At 38.8% G+C, this 19,514-nt stretch overlaps 2 protein-coding genes across 2 annotated transcripts; one reads left to right on the top strand and one right to left on the bottom strand.

Moving 5' to 3' along the window:
• The first annotated feature begins 1,992 nt into the window (after nt 1-1,992).
• Nucleotides 1,993-12,110, top strand: LOC145482650 (uncharacterized). The gene is made up of 7 exons (XM_081461259.1): nt 1,993-2,284; nt 2,731-2,774; nt 5,106-5,507; nt 5,795-5,923; nt 6,530-6,652; nt 10,150-10,278; nt 11,317-12,110. Exons 1-7 carry the CDS (start codon nt 2,157-2,159, stop codon nt 12,108-12,110), a joined length of 1,749 nt encoding a protein of 582 aa, XP_081317385.1. The 5' UTR covers nt 1,993-2,156.
• Nucleotides 12,111-12,156: 46 nt separating this feature from the next.
• LOC145482609 (DNA fragmentation factor subunit beta-like) lies at nt 12,157-19,331 on the bottom strand. Its single transcript, XM_081461213.1, has 4 exons — nt 18,908-19,331; nt 18,386-18,684; nt 14,263-14,513; nt 12,157-13,559 (listed from the first exon to the last, which is right to left on the bottom strand). The coding sequence occupies exons 1-4, from the start codon at nt 19,140-19,142 to the stop codon at nt 13,352-13,354; spliced, it is 993 nt and encodes a 330-aa protein (XP_081317339.1). The 5' UTR covers nt 19,143-19,331; the 3' UTR covers nt 12,157-13,351.
• Between the last annotated feature and the right edge of the window lie 183 nt (nt 19,332-19,514).

Here is a 19,514-nt window from a genome sequence, read left to right as displayed (position 1 = left end):
ATTGAAAGCCAGCTGGGCGTAAAGCTAGAGATTGGGTGTATTTTGTTTAAAATTGAATGGAGCGCTACCATAATGAAGCAGGAACGAAAACAAGACATGAAACTATCTTAACAAAACCAAACATTGGATTTTTTCGTGGTTTACTTTAGGAAGTTAGTGCCTATTTCCACAATTTGACTGCACGTACTTAAATCATTTTCTTCCTGTTTTCCAGTACAATGCCTACTTGCATGTTTCTTTTTGAGTTGAGCCAACTAAAACACAAAATAGCCGTCTTTTCGGCTTCGCTAAAGAACCCGCAGGGTTTCACTGGCGACGGGAAGGCAGTTTACTGATTAGGTCAGATCATTAGATGACCATTAATTGTCGTTTGTTTGTCTAATTGATATCTGTTAACAGTTTAATTATATAAACGGTATATTTTACATGAAATGCACACGAGTGAGAAACCGCACGCATGTCCGGTTATCCTTTCTCAAAATCTGCGAGGAAAGACATGTCTTGAAAAGAAGCACAAGCACTCATTTTCACCCGAAATGAGTGATGCCAACACTCCCCAAGCAAGACTTTTTCAGTTAAAGTTCTCTTCTAAAGACGAAGACGTAGAACATTCAGCATTCTATAAAAGCCGAACACGTTTATTTTTGCGTTCTGGCTGCCAAGCTTTTTTTTTTGTTCAAACATAACTTGAGACGACGATTTTTTTGTTAGTCCTTCTTTTTTGGACACCGTGTCTTCAATCAAGGCGCCGCCAAAAAGCGTCGTCGTAGAAGTTCTGACTAAGTCTGTACACGTATTGTGGTAACTAACTAAAAGAAAGAAGCTGACGGTGACATATTGTTTCAAAATTATTTAATTTGCCTCAAAAGGTCTTCAAATTAGTTTGTTTTTTTGGAATTCCAAATGCCTTCTGATTTTGTTGACGTTCCACGCGGATTATTTACATAGCTTCCCAGCTTGCAACTCGCGTATTTTAAGTACCTTTGTTGAAATTCTGCTCGATAAAAACTGTCTTCTCAGCTCTCTCAGAGACATGATTTATGATTTGTACTTTTCAAACAGAAAGGTGTGACACTATGTAATGCATGCAGACTTCGTGGCGAAAATTTAATCCCCCTGGTAAAGAGTTCATGAAAACACGAATATCACCCATATCGTCTCTACAGCCGCACAAACACAATATTACACGCAGCTGGGGTGTCCTTAAGTTTCTTCCCAGAAATGTTGACTTGAATGGTGTAGCTGCCACAGAGTGGTTAGAACTTAATGTTAGAAATGTACATCGCTTCGAAAGCCTCGCAAAATGAAGTGTTTTTTTTTTTTTTTTTGACATAGTCGGTTCTACTCTTAGAATTAAAACTGACAGCGTCAAACCGCAAAGAGGAGTTTAATGCCTAATGCAATGGCTAAAAAGATATGAAATTAAAGTATGTGAGAGCTGATACCCTAAAGTTGAAAGAAACTTTAAAATGTGGAATCGATTTAAGAAAGCGCGACCTTGAAATCATAATACTTGGGAACCGAGCGGCAAAATCCAAAAATTTATAATAAAACGATAAAACATTCGACATGCTCTTAATTTTAAAGTGTGCCGCCGTTGATAAAGGCGGTGGTTGCGTTTCACGTTCCCTGTTTTTTGACTTTGATGAATTGGGGTTGCTCTCAAAATCTTAAGGCCAAAACTACAAGATTGGGTTTCCCCTTTCGGTTTCGTTTGGGTCCTCTTTTAACTGTCTGGCAATTTCAGGTGAACTAAATTTAGTTCACTTAACTGATATTCCAAACTCAAAGTACATTTGGAGGCGATTAGATTAATTTTTGTTTCTTCAGCAATTACAAAGCGGGACCGGCAGAGGTTTTGACGTGTTAAAAGGATAACCACATCTTTAAAACTCAAGCAGCCAAGAGTCGCATTTCCTGCTGTACTGTGCAATTAGTGTCCAAAGTTTATTGGAACAATTGTCAACGACTAAACTTCGGTAATCCGCCGTAATAGCCTCGATTGATTATCCCATTAGACAATTCCACGGTTCGTGTTGTGTAATGTATTGTGATACTCACTCTTTATACAGGAAGAATATTTGCCCCTTTGGTTTTTATTGATTGGCTGGAAATGTACCCTCGAAAGGAATGCCAAACGCCATCAAAGATGATTTATGAAATACGCGAGGTATAACAGTGTTCAGTTAGATCCGGAATGTACATGCGATAACTTGATTTCTGGAGAACGTCGGTCAGCCATGAACGATTCTGCAATTTTTGCTATTCTCTTCGCGATCCTTGCGTAAGTAAAAACTATTTTAGATGTTCACTATGATATAATGCAAAGCACTTGAGGAATATATGGAGCTCTGGCTTAGTGTGGAAAGACGCCAGCGTAAGGACTTTAGTGTGTAAAGATTTAAAGCCACTTTGGTGTGGAATGAGAGGAGATTTTTTTCTGAGTTCGGTGACTTGTGAAGATTGACCGCGTGGCGGGTTTCTTCAGTCAAAGACAACAACAGTATTTATCTTAGGGTTTCAGAAAGTAGCAGAGTGCTAGGCCTCGCTCTGTTTGCCTGCACACTTTGCACGTCCGTCTGGTATTCGCATGCAGTTTGGACTATATTTTTCTGTGTCCAAACGAAGTTGAGTTGATAAGCAGGCTGCTTTTCAATTACTTTTAAGTAGCATGCATTATTCAAGTTGAAACAATTTTGAGAACTGAATAAAATGTATTTTATCTTACAGCGTTTCGGCTGTGCCTGGATGCAAAGGAGCGAGGCGTGGAACAGGTAAGCCGTATAGTTCGTATTCAAATGAAGTTGTTATAAGAGTAAGACCGCCATTTGTTAAGCAAATACGTGACCGGATTAGATACCGAAAACATTTTCACTTTCTTTAACAAGCGTGTCATTTAATTGTCCGCTTTTCAATAAAGGCGGTCGTTCAAGCTGAAATATACAATTGGTCACTTGGGGCCTCCTATGGTAGACTAACTGGCGATAGTTAATCAGTCTTGAAAGAACCTTTACACAAAAAGCCCAGACCTACTTGACTAAATGCTAAAAAAAGAAGCTTTTATTACTTTCAAAGCCATTCAAATTAAGTTTCAGCAGGGATGCAACGAATCAGTGTTAGCTGCGACGTAAATTCTTCAAGACGATGTTACATTCTGGAAACAGGAGAAGTTAACATAGCTGCTTATGGTTTAGCACCTTGGCAATAGCTTGCTCTTGGTTTAAAGAGTTTCCAATTGTTTTTCATCAACATGTTCGCGCTTCAATTTTTGTTTTTGTAATTACTCAGAAATGTTTTTTCAGGAGTGTTACTTTTTATAGCCTGATACCGTCTTTTCATCGCTGATCGTGTTTTTTTTTTTCCAATTTGGTTAAATTTTATCACTATATCGTGATAGCATCGTTTAGTCGGCTCTATTACTCTTGTTGACATAGCGTGTAAATTTAGTCAGCCCTCGCTCTGTAAAGATAATTACATCATTTTGGTCGGAAATAGAGTTTATCTCTTCCTAGTAGCCTTGTAATTATTTATAGACGGAAACTTTAGAAACTTTAATCTCAGCAAGCTAAGTACATATGTGGTTCCCATTACGTGCCATAGCATATCTGCTCGTAACCATTCGACATCTATATTCATTACTAAAAGTACCGCTCAGTCATGTGTCTCATTCAGACAAAGCCCGAAGTTAGTTTTACAATAAATAACGATGTTCAAACGAGCCTCCATTTTGTCAAGAAGTAAATACGTCGGCTTATTGCACGGTCTTTATAGCTCAGCCATTAACAGATCATTGAATATCAGTCTTGTCTTGAAGACCACGTCGCTTTTGAACAACACCAAAAGAAGAAAACAACTACACTTTTGCAGAGCAAATACAAAATCGTTTCAGCAACGCGTTCAAAAGATGTTCGTTATTTTTATCGAGAATGTTCATTGTCGTCGCTGTCAGAAAAGCAAAAATTTGTTCGCACACGTAGGACAGGACAGGTGCCGAACCTTTCATTTCATTTTAAATCTGCTTGAGACATGCTAAAACACCAAAACGCTTCGTAAAACGTTGAATTCTATACCAGTGACTTTCTTTGTATTCTTTTCCTTTCAGTATTAGTATTAGGACCTCTATGTAAACCACTTTTAGTGATGGAGCTTCCTAATAAAAGATTGTTACTACTACTAGTATTGTATTTTTTCTCAGTTCTTTGAAAGTTCATTAAAAGCACAGCAAACACGACATCTAGCTGCGAAAGGCTTGATGGCTGCTTATTTATCTGCACGGCTTATAGTATTGCAAGTTAGGATGTTCATGTCCTTTAGATTATCAAGCCAGGTATTTATCCATAGCTGCGTGGGGCCTCATACCTGGCTTGATAACTGTGTGTTGAGAGCTACCCTGTTAAAACAGTTCAAGAGGGACGTTTCCTTAAATGGGTATTCTTTCGTATTTTCTACTAACAAGTGTGCGTATCAGTTTCCATGGACTGATATGGGAGGTCAATGTTTGATTCTGGAGAGGTCTCTGGAAGTTTCAAGCATGAACTCTTGTTTTAAAGTGGTCGGACTATGGAAGAAGCACTCTATTGTCGGGTTCTGTACTAGAGATCGAACGACGATGGGCTTACCTACGGACTAAGTCCCATTCGATTTTGAGCCGTATATTTAGCTTGTCCTTTGATCAATTTGTCACCAATATAGTACATTTTTGGGACACTTTCACTGGATTAAAGTAGGCGGGTTAGAGGAAGTCGTCCTATTTAAAGGATTTAACGGGTTTTTGCAAGTTTAGCAGCTTTGTCTCACGAAAAAGATTGAGCTACGTTTGTCAGTAAAGCAACGATTCATCCGAGTGCAAATACGTTTAGAACGCAATGATAAAGATACAGTAAAACGGTAAGCACATTCTTTCAGTAAGTATAAAAACAAGGTCATTTAAGAAGTTTTGAAGCGAAACCGGGGGGATACCAAAAATCCTAGTGATATATTCAGAACCCAAACGGACAAGACAGATAACTAAACGAACTAGATTTCAAGGTAGACAGATTACATATCAGGGCTTTTTAAAGTCTCTTCTCGAAGAAATACTCTAATTGCTTATTTATTTTGTATAGTTTCTGACACAGCAATAAAGACAACAGCCGCCGTTAATTCCACTCTGTTACCGCGATGTGACAAGAAAACAATTCACCTCGCCCAAACGACCGGAACAATCCGCTCCCCAAACTACCCCCAAGGGTATCAGGTAAACTCACAATGTACTTGGCACGTGCAAGTGCCCCGTGGATTCCGTATCAAAGTTCGCTTTCGACGCCAATTTGACTTGGAAGATTCACCAGGATGCACGAAGGACTATGTCATGCTGTCTACTTCAAAGCAGTTTCGCAACCCACTGATATACTGCGGTGGTGCAAGGCCGCATGGAATTATAACACCGCAAAACGCCGTATGGATTCGATTTCGTTCCGACAATGGTACCACGGGCAAGGGATTCTACATTTCGTACATGTCAATTGGTAAGATCCTATATGATTTTAAATCAAATTGTTTGTGACTGGTCGAACTGAATTCTGCAGCTTTGCACTCTTCGTTTCTACCCTAGACTAAACAAATATATTTAACGTGAGACAATAAGAAACCTATAGTCAGCTTGACTTACTCTGGTCAATCTGTTGTTTAGAAGTTACTGACATTTACAGTTAAGACGAAATAAAAGAATATTCTGAAAGCTAAAACGTTTCATTTGAATAGCATGCATTTCATAGGTACGCGTTTAACTTCCAGGTTTTTTTTTTTCATATAGACGAGAACGAATGCAAGCGTCCAGTGTGCACATTTCCCAGCCTGTGTAGAAACACGTACGGAGGCTACGCTTGTGACTGTCCTGAAGGATACGCAAACAGAGGACCAAAGGACTCAGCACGCTGCGAAGGTTGGTCAAAACTTTATGTTCAGTGATCCTCTCGATCTAAGTCAGAGTCATCTCAGAGAAATGGCAGCCTCGTTGACTGTTGGAAGAATACTTCTTGACGCTTTAGTGTGCCATATTATTGCCATGTTTCTACGAGTCTCGCTGTAGTTCGTTGCAGACCTAATACTGTTTAGAGAACTCTTGAAACGTATAGAAGGAGGGCAAACGCCAATCACGAGAAAAAAAATGCAATACCGTGAAGTTGACGCAACGAAATTCTTTTTTTTCCTTTTCGAAAATCAGACCATTAATAGTGTGTTTTATGTTGGGCGTGGTCAGCACGACTAAGAGGGCAAAAAACCCTGTTAAACCTGCCTCGTTTCTTTCTTTTTTCGAATTGTTTGCCCTGATTGAGTCAAATATGTTCCCAGCCGCCACTGTTCTCTGTCAGCCCGTAGCTGCAGAATCCCTTTCTAAGTTTACTCTCTTCAATTTCTGGTGTTTAGGATATCTTTCAAGTTCGGAAGATTTTTTAAGCTACAATCAATATGTTAAAAAGAAAAATGTTTTCAAACTGACTTCATAGACTTTAGCCGAGTTTTTAATATCAGTGTTGCCCTTTTTCAGACATCGACGAATGCAAGATAGCAAATGGACGTTGTGACCACAAGTGCGTGAACACAGACGGAAGCTATTACTGTATGTGCAAGAGAGGCTTTAAGCAAGCGCCAGATGGGAGAAGGTGTAGAGGTAATGACACTATAAGTGAAGGCAGTGGGCTCTGAGGATGCACTACTGAATCAAAGGCGGCAGAATAGCTCAAAGCATTAAGGCAATATTTCTTAAGCAAAGAACGGATCCGCAAAGCGGACAACAGCAGTAACCCTAATTTCAAATCTAGTATCGATTTAAAAATTCCTAGTTTTGTCAATAATCTTTCGCAATATATTGAATAAGTAATTTTTAGAATAAGTATATCCTCCTTTTTTGCCAGGACACAGACACGTGGTTTTACTTTTTTGAATTCATAACCAATTTATGTGTAAAGAAAAAAAATCTAGTAACAGGACATTATAAAAAGTGGAGACCTAGAGTAAATTATATAGTAGTAACAACGCTTTGCAAGTTGTTATTTTTTATTATTCGAGACTTAGATTTGCTTACAAGTATTGATTGAGCATTGTAACTGTAAAAGTCTGATGAATTTTTCGAGTACGATTAAATATACTGACTTCACTAGCTACATAGCTGACTTAAGCAATGTTCCTTTATTCAGTGAGAGGTTTGCTCGTGTATAACCGGCGCCTATTTTAGATGCAGTTAAAATTTGCAGCGTTGCCGCCCAAAAGATTGACTTCTTTATATCTTTAAACACAGTAGAATTGTAATACTGATCATGGTTATCCTCCTTCTTAGGCCAATTAATATAAACGGGGTGTAACATACATTGAGCGCCTCTGGTTTGGTATCAGAGAATTGAGGGCAACCTCAAGTCTCCTGATGCAATGCATTCTGTTACAATATTCGTTTCAAAATGGCTCCAACCCTCCTCCTTCCATTTCCGTGCTTTTGCTAAAGAACATTGACATCACTATAACTATAGTGTAAAGGAAACTATTTTTGATACATGGTAATCCCTGAACAAGTTTACCCCACACTCTACCTCCCGCCCTCTAGAGTTTGTTTCACTCGACTGAGTCGGCGAGAAGCCAGTTAAACTGAGATGGCTTGTGAAAGATTTGAAGGGGAACTCCCTCTCTTTTGATTCTAATAACATGGTTAGTAAAAATATTTTCACTGCCAATGCACATCGGAATGAAACAAAATTGATTGTGACACTCTGACGCTCGCATTGGCGAGCGGTCGAGCGCTAATTCCCGACAATTCAATTTTACATCCTCTCCCTCGCTCTCAAACACCTCAAAATTTTCACAGGTGATTAAAATTCTTGACTAGCATCTCTATTTACGTAACCGTGACTTTACCTCAAAAGACAGCTGACCTCCATGCACGAACATGCCGTGAACGTCGCGGATGAAAATAAACCCCTGCAAAACACGTTAATTAATCTTCCTAAAACTTCCTGAGAAAACAGAAAGTAGATCAAATTATTTCTTACGTACCTATTTCTACTGAAACGAGATAAAAATAACTGAAATAGAAACTGCTGGGTTGGGTACACCTTAGGTTATCCAGAGCATTCGTTCATCAACTGAACGCTTACACATATCATAATTACTTTTTTAGCTAAAGAATGAAATTTTGTTCCCATTTTATAGTCGTAGTTGAAGACTGGAATCTCCAATTACAGCAAGGCCGGCCCTACTCGTCAAATTTTCATTCAGTCGAGCGGCAGTCTCGTGACGTCAAGATTTGCAACCTGTGTCCGACAATTTCCCGCCAAAACCCTTGACTGCAAGAACGTACCGCGCACTACCGTTGTCTCTTTATTTCGCTTCTTTTTTCCCTATTTCATTTTTTTCCATTTCCGCGCTAAAATCTGAAAAAATAAATCACTCAACACTCAATTAAGTGCGAAAAACGTTTTAAGGACGCACAGACTAAATATGTAACGTTGGAGGCCAATGCGGTTTGCCCTGTGTATATTGCGTATTAAGATTACCTTAACCGCGAGCTTTTTTCATAGATTGCCTCCTCGTGAAACGGAAAATATTATAGAGAGCAAAAGGTTACGTTACGTACCACTGAGAAAGTGTCAAAGCTTAATTGCAACTAATTTCCTAGACGATTTATGATTTTAAAATTCTGCAAGGTTTTCCTTCGCCTACTCAAAATCATTCCCCGGTAATTATACTGGAAAGAACAAATCATGTCGACTATACTTGCAAATGGAAGAAAGGCCAGGAAAACAAGGAATTTATACGTGATTTGGTGACACGACAGCTCATGCAAGTTCATTGTCATTTATAAAATTAGCAGCAAGTGCCGGGCCTTATCTCACGACAGATGATTTAATAAGTTTTAAGTTATCGGAAATTATAGCTTAAAATAAAATAGCTTGTTTGTGGACTGTCCCACTATTACAACTACTTATATTGAACAAAGACAACAATAGACCATTTACACGTGCAAAACAAACCCAGCAAGGACCACCAAACTCAGGATTGAAACTGTCTGACAGTTTCGGCGTCACCGCAGCACATCATTTTCATTAAATGCCGATTATTTGGCTCAGCAGTAACCTCTTAATCTTGCACATATGTTGTTGGTTGGCAAGTTGTTTATTCTCTATTTAGTAATATTGCACAATATTCCGACTGGTCAACTTCAAACAGAGAAACAGTTCAGAAACTACTTGATGGGTTGTTCAAACTCAGTGAAACCTGTCGAGGAACAAAATGTGCAGTCCATTCGATTCATGTGAAAGCTTCTACACGTAAGGGGTCTTCATCGCTCAAAATAAGCCTTGCACATCGATTGGTCATGTGACAAAAATATCAGAAGTATTCATAATAAATTATTTCCCCCTGGAATGTACGGCTAGAACATCGCTGCATCCAAATTTCCATTTCCATCCAAAATTCACAAATTCTGACGTTGGTCTTTCGATTTCTGCTTTGTATTGTGCGATGGCTTATCAAGGAAATCATGCATGGCTCCTTCACCTGGCTTATCAAGGAAAACTCGGAGGCACTAATAAGAAAAATAAGCTAGTGGCCTGTCTATTTTGTTTGATTTTGCATACAAGATACATGTGCTGCACAACTGGACCGCAAAACCATCGATTGCAGCTAAAATATGAACGTATATAAAAAAAAAAATTAATAATAAATCGTACATGTCCCGCATATATCCCGGTTTGTGTCTTTCTGTTACTATTTTGGTTCGACTTCCAAAGTGTTCATCAGATTTTTAAGATCTTTCGCTGGATTAATTAACAGGTCATTAATCATACAGTTTCGACCTGTTTTGCCCTCTACTATGCCACGTCTCTACACAGTCGACATGGATCTGTGAAATCTTGATCTGCTCAAAATAATTACAAAATAATCTAGCGTTGCACTTTTGTGTTTTCAGCACTGTACCTTGTTAAGATCTGTAAATCTCGCTAAGGTGTGTTCGAATACGCTCCCAACAACAACCGCCTCACAATCTTTACTATATATCTCCACATAGGCATAATCCTTTGAACATGTTTATGTCAAAAACTGCGCTGCTTACCTGTTGTTTATTCTGCTTTGGTTCTTAATTACCACCAACCAATTCAATTTCTTCTTTTTCCTCAGCAGATAAAAATGAGTGCACCAAGAGTAATGGCGGCTGTTCGCACTTCTGTGTCAACTCCAGGTCCTCGTACCGCTGTGGATGCCCAGATGGTTACGCTCTTCATTCCAATAGAAAGACGTGTTATCCAGGTAACAATAACGACATTATCTCTCTCATGAGAAGCTTGAACTTAGAAGAAACGTTTAGGCGGTCTTTAATTTCTGTCCGCGATCGACGATCGGAGAAACAATATCACATTCATTGCGATAAATTACCCTCTGGGGAATTAAATGCGTGATGGAAAAACTGACCACAGAAAAATTGGCTAAAAGCCGCTCTCTTCGTGTCAGGATTTTATTAATAAATCATATTCATGTCATTTTTATTTTAACGGGTTGAGGATGAATCGAAGAACGCGTAAAACCCCTGTCACCCCGTTCCTAGGGTCTCTTTCATCTACCGCCGCGAGCGTTTTGGTAATATTCTAGGACTCTGGGAACCAGCTCGGGGCCAAATGCAAAGTAAGAAACAACTGCCTAATCTAAACTGTCTGGATAAACTTGCTTCTTAACACCAAACGGGAGATCAGTGTGTAAGTACTGATCGCAAACGAGGTCGTGAGTATATATACTCAGTACAGACCTAACACAATGAGGTCTGTACTCAAGATCAAGGTCGAGATTCGCCCATACGTACCAAGAAAGCTCGGTGTATAAGATGTTGATTTATTCAGAAACACTTTCGAGAACGTAAGCTAAATGTCTCGCAAATCGATATAACTGGGTAACACAGGGACAGTGTCGAGTCAATAGCTGAATAAAGCGTCCAAAAAACACATGGCGAGGAAATAGTTTAAGCAAAGTAAACCGAATTACTTTAGTGTAGGTCGTTTGTACCCAGTAACGCACTTCTGACACTTCTGGCACATGAACCCCATTCTAAATATAAAATCGTTTTCATCGTGAACAGTACCTGAAGATAGCTTCGTCTTAATCGAACAGACACAAGCAGTCATTTATTAGTCATAGAATCAGATGTTCCGTTCCTTTTTCGTGTCCCTCCTTGAAAATAGTAAGTTTCTTTTCCATCTTCAGTTCATGATAATTATTAATTAATTACATTAAGTCATTCGATTGTTTCCTTTTCCTCACTGTAGACCTCTTGTTTTCCTCTCCTTTTCTTGACAGAAATTTCCTTCTACCAGGACCAATATACGGTGGCCGTGAGCGAAAATGCACAACCTAACACAGTGGTTACTAAGGTGGAAGCAAGAACCTTTCCTCAAAAACGCATTATCACATACTCTCTCCTGTCCGAGAACCTCAAGCAACCAGCAATATTTACAATCAATTTCAAAACTGGGGAAATCATGGTCAGTGGTAAACTCGACATGGATGAAATGCGCAATTTCTTACTTGAAGTCGAGGCTAGTTTTCAACTGCCCAACACTTCCAATGGAGTGCAGAATCGATCAGCCAAAGCGTTTGTACTCATCGACATTCGAGAACATCAAAGCGAAGAGTCGCTATCTTTTACGCAAGCCTCCTATTATCTTAAAGTTCCTTGTAACACGTCACGCGATACGACTGTTTATCGTGTGCGTACTACTGAAAAAGACAACGCGGGAAACCTACGGACAAGATATAGATTTCAGAGTAAGCTGGATCACTTCTTTATCACCAATGGCGGGAAAATCAAGACCCAAAGGAGTCTCCTGCTGTTCTGCTACGTCACTCCTCGAAAGTCCTTCCGAACAACAATCGTTGCGCGAGATACCGCGGGCATAAAACGAAATACGCAAGCTTCATTACAGATTGTGATAATGCCACCAGGACTGCTGTCGAAAGACATTGCTGGCACGATACCAGGGAGTGCTGCTAATACAAAAGATACAATCACTCGGCGCCAGACCTTTCACTCCGGCGCGAAAATTGAACAACAGAAAAGCAATAACTTTACTGCCAAACATCACGAGGACTAATAACTCTGTTCCTGGAACAATGCATTCATTTGCAAGACAATGTTGTATAGTGTAGTTTGTACAGTGTCGAAAGGAAGCTATTGAATGTAGATAGTAATATAACTTACTTATATTTAGAGTAATCCGCAATAAAATTGTGGAGGCAGCTGAATAGAATTATATGAAAGCTCAGCACAGCTCATGTCAAACACGTCTTCAAGTCAACATTTAGTGGCCGTGAGGATGGGGACCTGGGTACAATCCGTTAGTGCTAAGCCTGATTGGCATGCGCATTCTCCTTAAAGAGTACATGCCCAATCAATAAGGGTAGCTGTCTCGATGTACGTTAGGATCTCCAAACTGTCATGTTAAAAATAATTTTGCCGCATTGTTTGTAAATACCACACTTCAGCTCAATACAACTACAGAGTAGTGTCTGGCTCTAAAGAGGTGTCGAAAGGGTTAAAAGCTTTTAATGCCATATATAGAACATTCTGAGGCAAGATAGCACAGTGTATGAACTCGGGCCATTTGTTTAAGCAGACACCATTTCAAGTGTCAAAATACCTCCTCCGTATTTTACATTCGATATTAAAAGATTTATAAGTGCATATACATCGTGTCTTTATTTCGTCAGTTGTGATCGGTACTGTGTTTGTTGTCGTGTAACTTTCGTTTGGTCCCATGTACACGTTTTGGGAACCTGTGCAGCGCATGGAGTCCAGACAAATCTCGTCAAAAAATCACCCAAAAATTTTCAAAATCTTACCATTATATCCAAGCTTCAACTCGCGACTCATATCGAGTTCGCTTTTCTCCACCTTGGGAGCAAAATTATTCGGCTATGGTCTTCATCAGAGTACAAAGACTTATTCCTTGATCCCTTCCATAAAGCACACACCACCATGTTTTCATGTTTTTGTGCGTGTACAAATAGAGACCATGAAGGTTGTAAACAAACCATCAATTTAAAAAAGTTCTCTCCCGTTCTCAAATGATTTTTGTTACTGTTGCATAGTTTCAGGTTCTTTATTTCTTTAACAGTATAAAAGAAACGGGCCGATAGAGTGGTCCAGTTCGAGTTTTGTGACTTTTTTCGTTCCTTCCTTCTTTCTTTTGTTTTGTTTTGTTTTGTTTTGCTTTGTTTTGTTTGGTCCCTAATAAAATGAATGAATATTCATTTTGAGAAATCATCACATAATTTTATCCTAATTGTTAGAAATAGTTATATTATTGTAAAATCACTCTAAAACGGCAATATGCTACCGCCTTGACTTCACGTAAAAAGATCTGGATTGACATTCAAATCCCTCATGCTCTCCTTTCACATGGCAGCCAATGTGGACCAGTTTGAGATTCTTCCTAGTGAAAAGCAGGTCAAAAAAGTATTTCCAGTTCAGTTGGCTTCCTTTAGGACACTTTTCAGCAGCTTGGATCATTGCTGGGAAAATCTGGCGAGACTTCTCAATTCTGAAAGAGTTTCCAGGTGAGGTGTTTTCAATTTTTTTTTTTTTTTTTTTTTTTTGCAAGAAAATAATAATTACTTTAAAGATACCTGATTAGTTCAGTGCAGCCATCAAATTTTAACCAAGCAATACTTCTAATTATATAATTATTATCTCAATAAAAAACATAGTTATGTGTACATGTGTAATACATCTTGCAAGCCTCTTTATCAATTATCCATGTAACTACACCTAAATAATAAAGAATTTGATTTAGATCAAAGGACCTTTATCAGCTCAAAAAGGAAAACAGGAAATTAGTGATGGTGGTAAAGTACCGTTCAATGAACCAGAAGGCTTTCTATTTGCAAAAAGTATGGGCAAATGATAAAAGCCAAATTCTGTATACCATACATGTATTTTTCAACTGTACAGTCTATCTCTCCTCCCCCCCCCCCCCCCTGCCCTGCCCCCAAAAAAGGAAATAAATAACAGAAAGTACTCCTACCCACCCTGAAGAAAGCGTAACTACAAATTATCAGGAGGAGGGGTGGGTGGGGGTGGGTTCAATAACAAGTTACATTGTGAGTTTTTTTTGAAGGAAAGTGTGATGATAAACTGGAATTTCCTCAGGAGATGGGAAGGGGGTGACTTTAAACCACTAAACCCTCTGTAGGATGGGTATGGATATTTTCCAGAACAACATGATTCAGGTAAACATTACTTACACATGATCAAGATTCCATGTACTAAACAGGACTCTCCTTTCTTTGCTGCCATATGGGTTGATCTTATGCATTTTGAAACAATTTTCTTCATTATAAGGACCCTCACAACTGAACCAGCCCTTGTCACAGCACAGACGCAGCTCCTGACTTGCAGATCGAGCAAAATAGTCACCATAATACTGCTGTTTTCTCAGTTCACCTTGAAACTGCTCCAGAGTTTTTGAAAGGATGTTTTGAGCTCTTTTTGATGCCTGCAAATTAGATTTTATGTTTACAAGGAGTTAGCCAGAACCAAGACTTTCCTGCAGACATATGCTAAAGTATTTTAGGGTACCCAATGAATAAATACCACTATCGGTAAGACCAACCCTCTGCAAATAAGTGACACCTAATTGTAGAAAATAAGTGGGGACATAACATGGGGTTGGCATGAGGGTGCAAAGGAAACAGGTTTCCCCAGCTTGCCCTCCAGGTAACTCGGAGTCATTCAGAGCTAGCTCAAAGGCCTTCCAAAATGGTGATGCTGCATCTGCCAAACAAAAGATCCTGCTTGTAAGTTAATATATAATAATGCCCAACGTGCATTTAGAAGTTGAAAAAAATTCACTAGTCATGAATTAAGAGTAACACAAAAATCAAGTTATAATAATAATAATAATAATAATAATTATCACGATAATATATAAATAAAATAAATAAATAAACTTTAATATGACACTTCTACATTTCTGTCCTAAACACTTTACAGTGATTAAAACCTAGTAGTATATTCAATACTCTTTATAAAAACAATGAAACTTCTTGAAAATTATGAATGCTGAATTACTCCATTGTAACTATAAAGGTTAATTAACCTTTATATTATATAGTATAACATAAATTAATACTACTTCTCTTAATAGGAAATTACAAATTATAAGCTCACTTAAAAAGATGGGTATTCAATTTCAATTTTAAAATGGTTAATATATAACTGATTGTTCTAACATTCATTGGAAGCTTGTTCTAAAGTTTTGGTGCCATAAGAGAGAAAGCCCTGTACCTGTATGTAATAAGGTAATAGTGTTGAATAGTGAAAAGCCATTTGTCCGAGGATGAGCAAAGGGGTCTTGCTGATTCACAGCGGTGTAACAGTTCTTGAACGTACTTTGGGGGTACGTTATTTGAATAGGTAATCACATGATTTTGAGTGCAATTTGGAGTACATAAGCACAAGCAAATTTTTCGAAGGCTAACAAAATTGCTCAAGCCAGTAGGCCAAGTGCAATTTGTAGTAATACTACATTAAAAACATACCATTTAACACCTACACATTGTTTCGTTAGGCAGCCTGCAGTGTGTTTGGTATTCTAATACCTTTAAACCATTCGAAAAGTACTCACAAAACTTTCAAAAAATTTTCAAGTCTTCAGTGAGCTTCAGGTAATCTTCAGCAATCTTTGGTTACCTTCAAAAGGGTTCAGGTGATTGTCGGAAGTGTTCCAAAGTGCTCGGCAGATATTCATTTTAAAATCTTTGGAAGGGTTCATGTGAACTTTGTCCGCCCTCGAAATACCTCAGATTACTGCCTGCAACTATGAGTGTCCTTCAACTAACTATGCCTATCTTTGTTCTAGTATGCACTAGTGTTACATGATAACTGCACTCCATTTTAGCCCATTAGAGTAGAGTAATTTTTTCAAGTGTATTGATACCCAAGAAACTTCACTCATCCGTACTGAACATGAGAAGGACACTTAACCGACAGAAAAATCACTAGCGCCAGGCTATCAGACATGACTTTCTTTGCCTTCTGGCTATGGAAAACAAAGTTAAGTGGCCCACAGCATTTGGTTGGAAGGCAGTAAGGTGGGAACTCCCCCAGTCACCCCAAAGTGCAGACCATGCAGACTGCAGACCGCAGACCATGCAGACCGTGCAGACTGTGCAGACTGAGTACTTTTTTCTAACACTTGACTCACTTTTTTCGCTTCTAGTGACAAAATAGTGTTCAATATGTCCTTATGTTTTAAGGAAAACGACCAATTTTTTAAGTTTGCAAGACATGTTTCGACAGAGCTTCTGTCATCTTCAGTTGAATGAATGATTACAAAGCAAGTTGAATAATAAGTAGGCAAAAATGCTAATTAAGACAAATAGTAACAACAAGAACGTGAAAAGGTGTAAGTTAAAAGGATAATTTTAGATTTACATGGTGTAATTGCTGATTGAGGGAAGGTAGTTCTTTTTGAATATGAATAGCCTCCTTTATCTTGAGTTGAAAGCTGGTAGTGGCGTGATCTAAAATATGAAAGCAGTCTATTGAACACAATGAGCGACAATAGACTGCTTTCATATTTTAGATCACGCCACTACCAGCTTTCAACTCAAGATAAAGGAGGCTATTCATATTCAAAAAGAACTACCTTCCCTCAATCAGCAATTACACCATGTAAATCTAAAATTATCCTTTTAACTTACACCTTTTCACGTTCTTGTTGTTACTATTTGTCTTAATTAGCATTTTTGCCTACTTATTATTCAACTTGCTTTGTAATCATTCATTCAACTGAAGATGACAGAAGCTCTGTCGAAACATGTCTTGCAAACTTAAAAAATTGGTCGTTTTCCTTAAAATATTTACATGTCTGCTGCTATCTAGTCCTTATGTTTGTTATTTATCTACAGGTGGCACAAACTCAACATCTGACTTTTGACTGACGCGTTTAATAGGGGTGTGGACAAAACATGGGGTAGGCCATAGCCTACCCTGTGGCCTACCCTATGGTCTACCGGTGGTCAGAGTTTTAAAAACATTAACAAAACATCAGTAAGAACCAAACGAGTTAGCTGGCATAAAATTATATCCCTCCAATAGGGGTATACAAAAAGTCACTAACACAATTCTCAACATCACATTTTGTCCACACCCAAATAAGAGACTTTCTATGGGAAATTCCCTTTACTGGTCCTAATATGCTAAAACCAAGCATAAAAATAAACTTACATACATTCTGGGTGCAAATATCGTGTCAATTTTTGATGGGTTGTGGTTTTATTTATTTTGTCTAATTTGTTGTTGTTGTTGTTGTTGTTATGGGTTTTTTTTCGATTTTCTTAGTCTTTGTTCTCCTCTTAACTGATTCATAAAACAAAGCAAGGATGGTGACTCTAAGCGGCTTTGTCCTACAAATCGCTTTTTCTCCACAAAATACAGGATCGCCATTAGACTAGGGGTATTCTCTCTTTCGCTTAGTTAAGTGTGACCATAAGTAAACCTTGAGGAAAAAAATGCTCGCATGAAATTTTTTCCTCGAGGTTTTCCGTATGCATCACACACAATGGACTAAGTGAAAGAGGGACCACTCATAGTCTAAATCGCCACAAAAACACAACTGCCATAAGTACAGATACATTAACCATTGCATCAACTCATCACGGCAACCGTACTGCACTGAGAATTTCAAATGATAATCGGTTTTCTGTGATCTTCCCATGTGCTAGGCTTTTTTGGCATGATCGCAGTCACACTCCAACAGCCATTTGGAATTACATTTTGTACACCAAGAGTACAAAATACACATGTTACGAGTGACATTATAATACAAGATAAAAGTGAAGTTTATTTCTACATTTTAAAATCGCTTTACTTAAGCATATTTAGGACTAAATGGAGTTCCCTTGCAAAATCTATAACACATCAACAGTCACATACCACCAAGTTTCCATGGCCTGTGGATAACAAACACTCTGATATATAATTGAACAGAGCCACAAAATATGCAAGTCAAAAGTAAATGCAAAAACAAGAATAAGAAAAAAAAAAGTACACAGTCTGCACAGTCTGCATGGTCGGCACAGTCTGCAGTCTGCAGTCTGCATGGTCTGCACCTTGTGGTGACCAAAACTCCCCCAACAGGCACCTAGCTTTAACAGTCAGGATCCTAACCATGTGCTACACATTACGTACAAATAAATACTGTATACATGACATGTACATGTACATTGTAGCGAAAACTTTGGGGAGACCTCCAAGGACTACACAGGCCAGTTAATTCTAACCCAGGTTAGGGAGGTATATGTACACCAACCAGGTGCTTTAAAAAAATTGCAAGAATCGTGCAGACAACAGAAAGGAACTTACTTTTTCAAAAGATTCCTTTGCATTGGAGAAGTACTTCCTAACTCTTGATTTTGCTGCATCTCTCATAAACTCCTCCTTGGTGTTAAATGACTGTTTAAGTCCATCAAACCAAGCTTCGTCCTCACTACGCTTCTCTGCATTAATATTATCTTCTAAACGATTGACAAGCTCCACCATGACACTGTACATCTCATTGGATTCAGAGCAATGTATAAAATCATAAATCTGATCAATGATCTCGTCTCGTTGTGACATTGCCCTGAAAATCTTCTCAGTAGCATGTTTGAGAACCGTCACATCTGTCGATAAAGCGTACATCGTTCGAAGGATTAGTTTCCAACTATGTTTCAGGAAATCAAGCTTGCATTGAGCTGCACATGTGAAACACTAAGGCTAACAAAGGCTACAGTATCCTAACTTGAGTTAGGGTTATTGGTATCCTCAATTGAGTTAGGGTTATTGGCTTTCTCCACAAAACAAACAACTGTCTACATGCAAACTAGGGTCTACCATTTTACTTACATCCTTCCCAAGTCTCTTCTGGTCGTGCAAAGACAAAAACTGTTTGAAGAGGTAGAGTATTCAAATAATCGTCATCCTCCACTTCAGTCCCATCTTCGAGATACACTCTACAGTCCGTGGTCATAGCCAGCTTTTTCATCCCTTTCTGCTTCAGATCGGCAAAACTGTCTGCTACTATCCCTGTCCTTTTCTTTCTGTTAACATCTTGGATTTTGTAAGCTTTCATGCGGACCATGTTTCGCTTACCTTGTCCGCCATTTTCAGAATTAATTTTGTGCCCAGTCTCCAGCCCTATCAGAAAACATAGGTGCGCAGTGCGTGCATACAACCCTGGCCAAAAGTTTTGGGACACTTTGCGCTTTTGCCAACATAAGGTCTTTCTGTTCACCTCCCCCTCCCCAGCCCCAATACAATGTTGATGTTGAGTCATTCATAGCATTTTTTTTTTTTTTGGAGGGGGGGGGGGGGGTGGAAGAAATAGGGAGCTCGGAATATTGAAAAATGACTTTCCTCTTCAAAATAATGTTCCACCAGTTGGCATTTTGCCAAGTGCCCCAAGGACGTTTGGCCGGGATTGTAGATACCTCCCGCCAGAGGCCACGATCCT

This window comes from Orbicella franksi, chromosome 3 (genome assembly GCF_964199315.1).
Source record: "Orbicella franksi chromosome 3, jaOrbFran1.1, whole genome shotgun sequence".
NCBI lineage: Eukaryota > Metazoa > Cnidaria > Anthozoa > Scleractinia > Merulinidae > Orbicella > Orbicella franksi.
The sequence above is the reverse complement of the archived record's forward strand: the minus strand, read 5'-3'. Positions and strand labels throughout refer to the sequence as shown.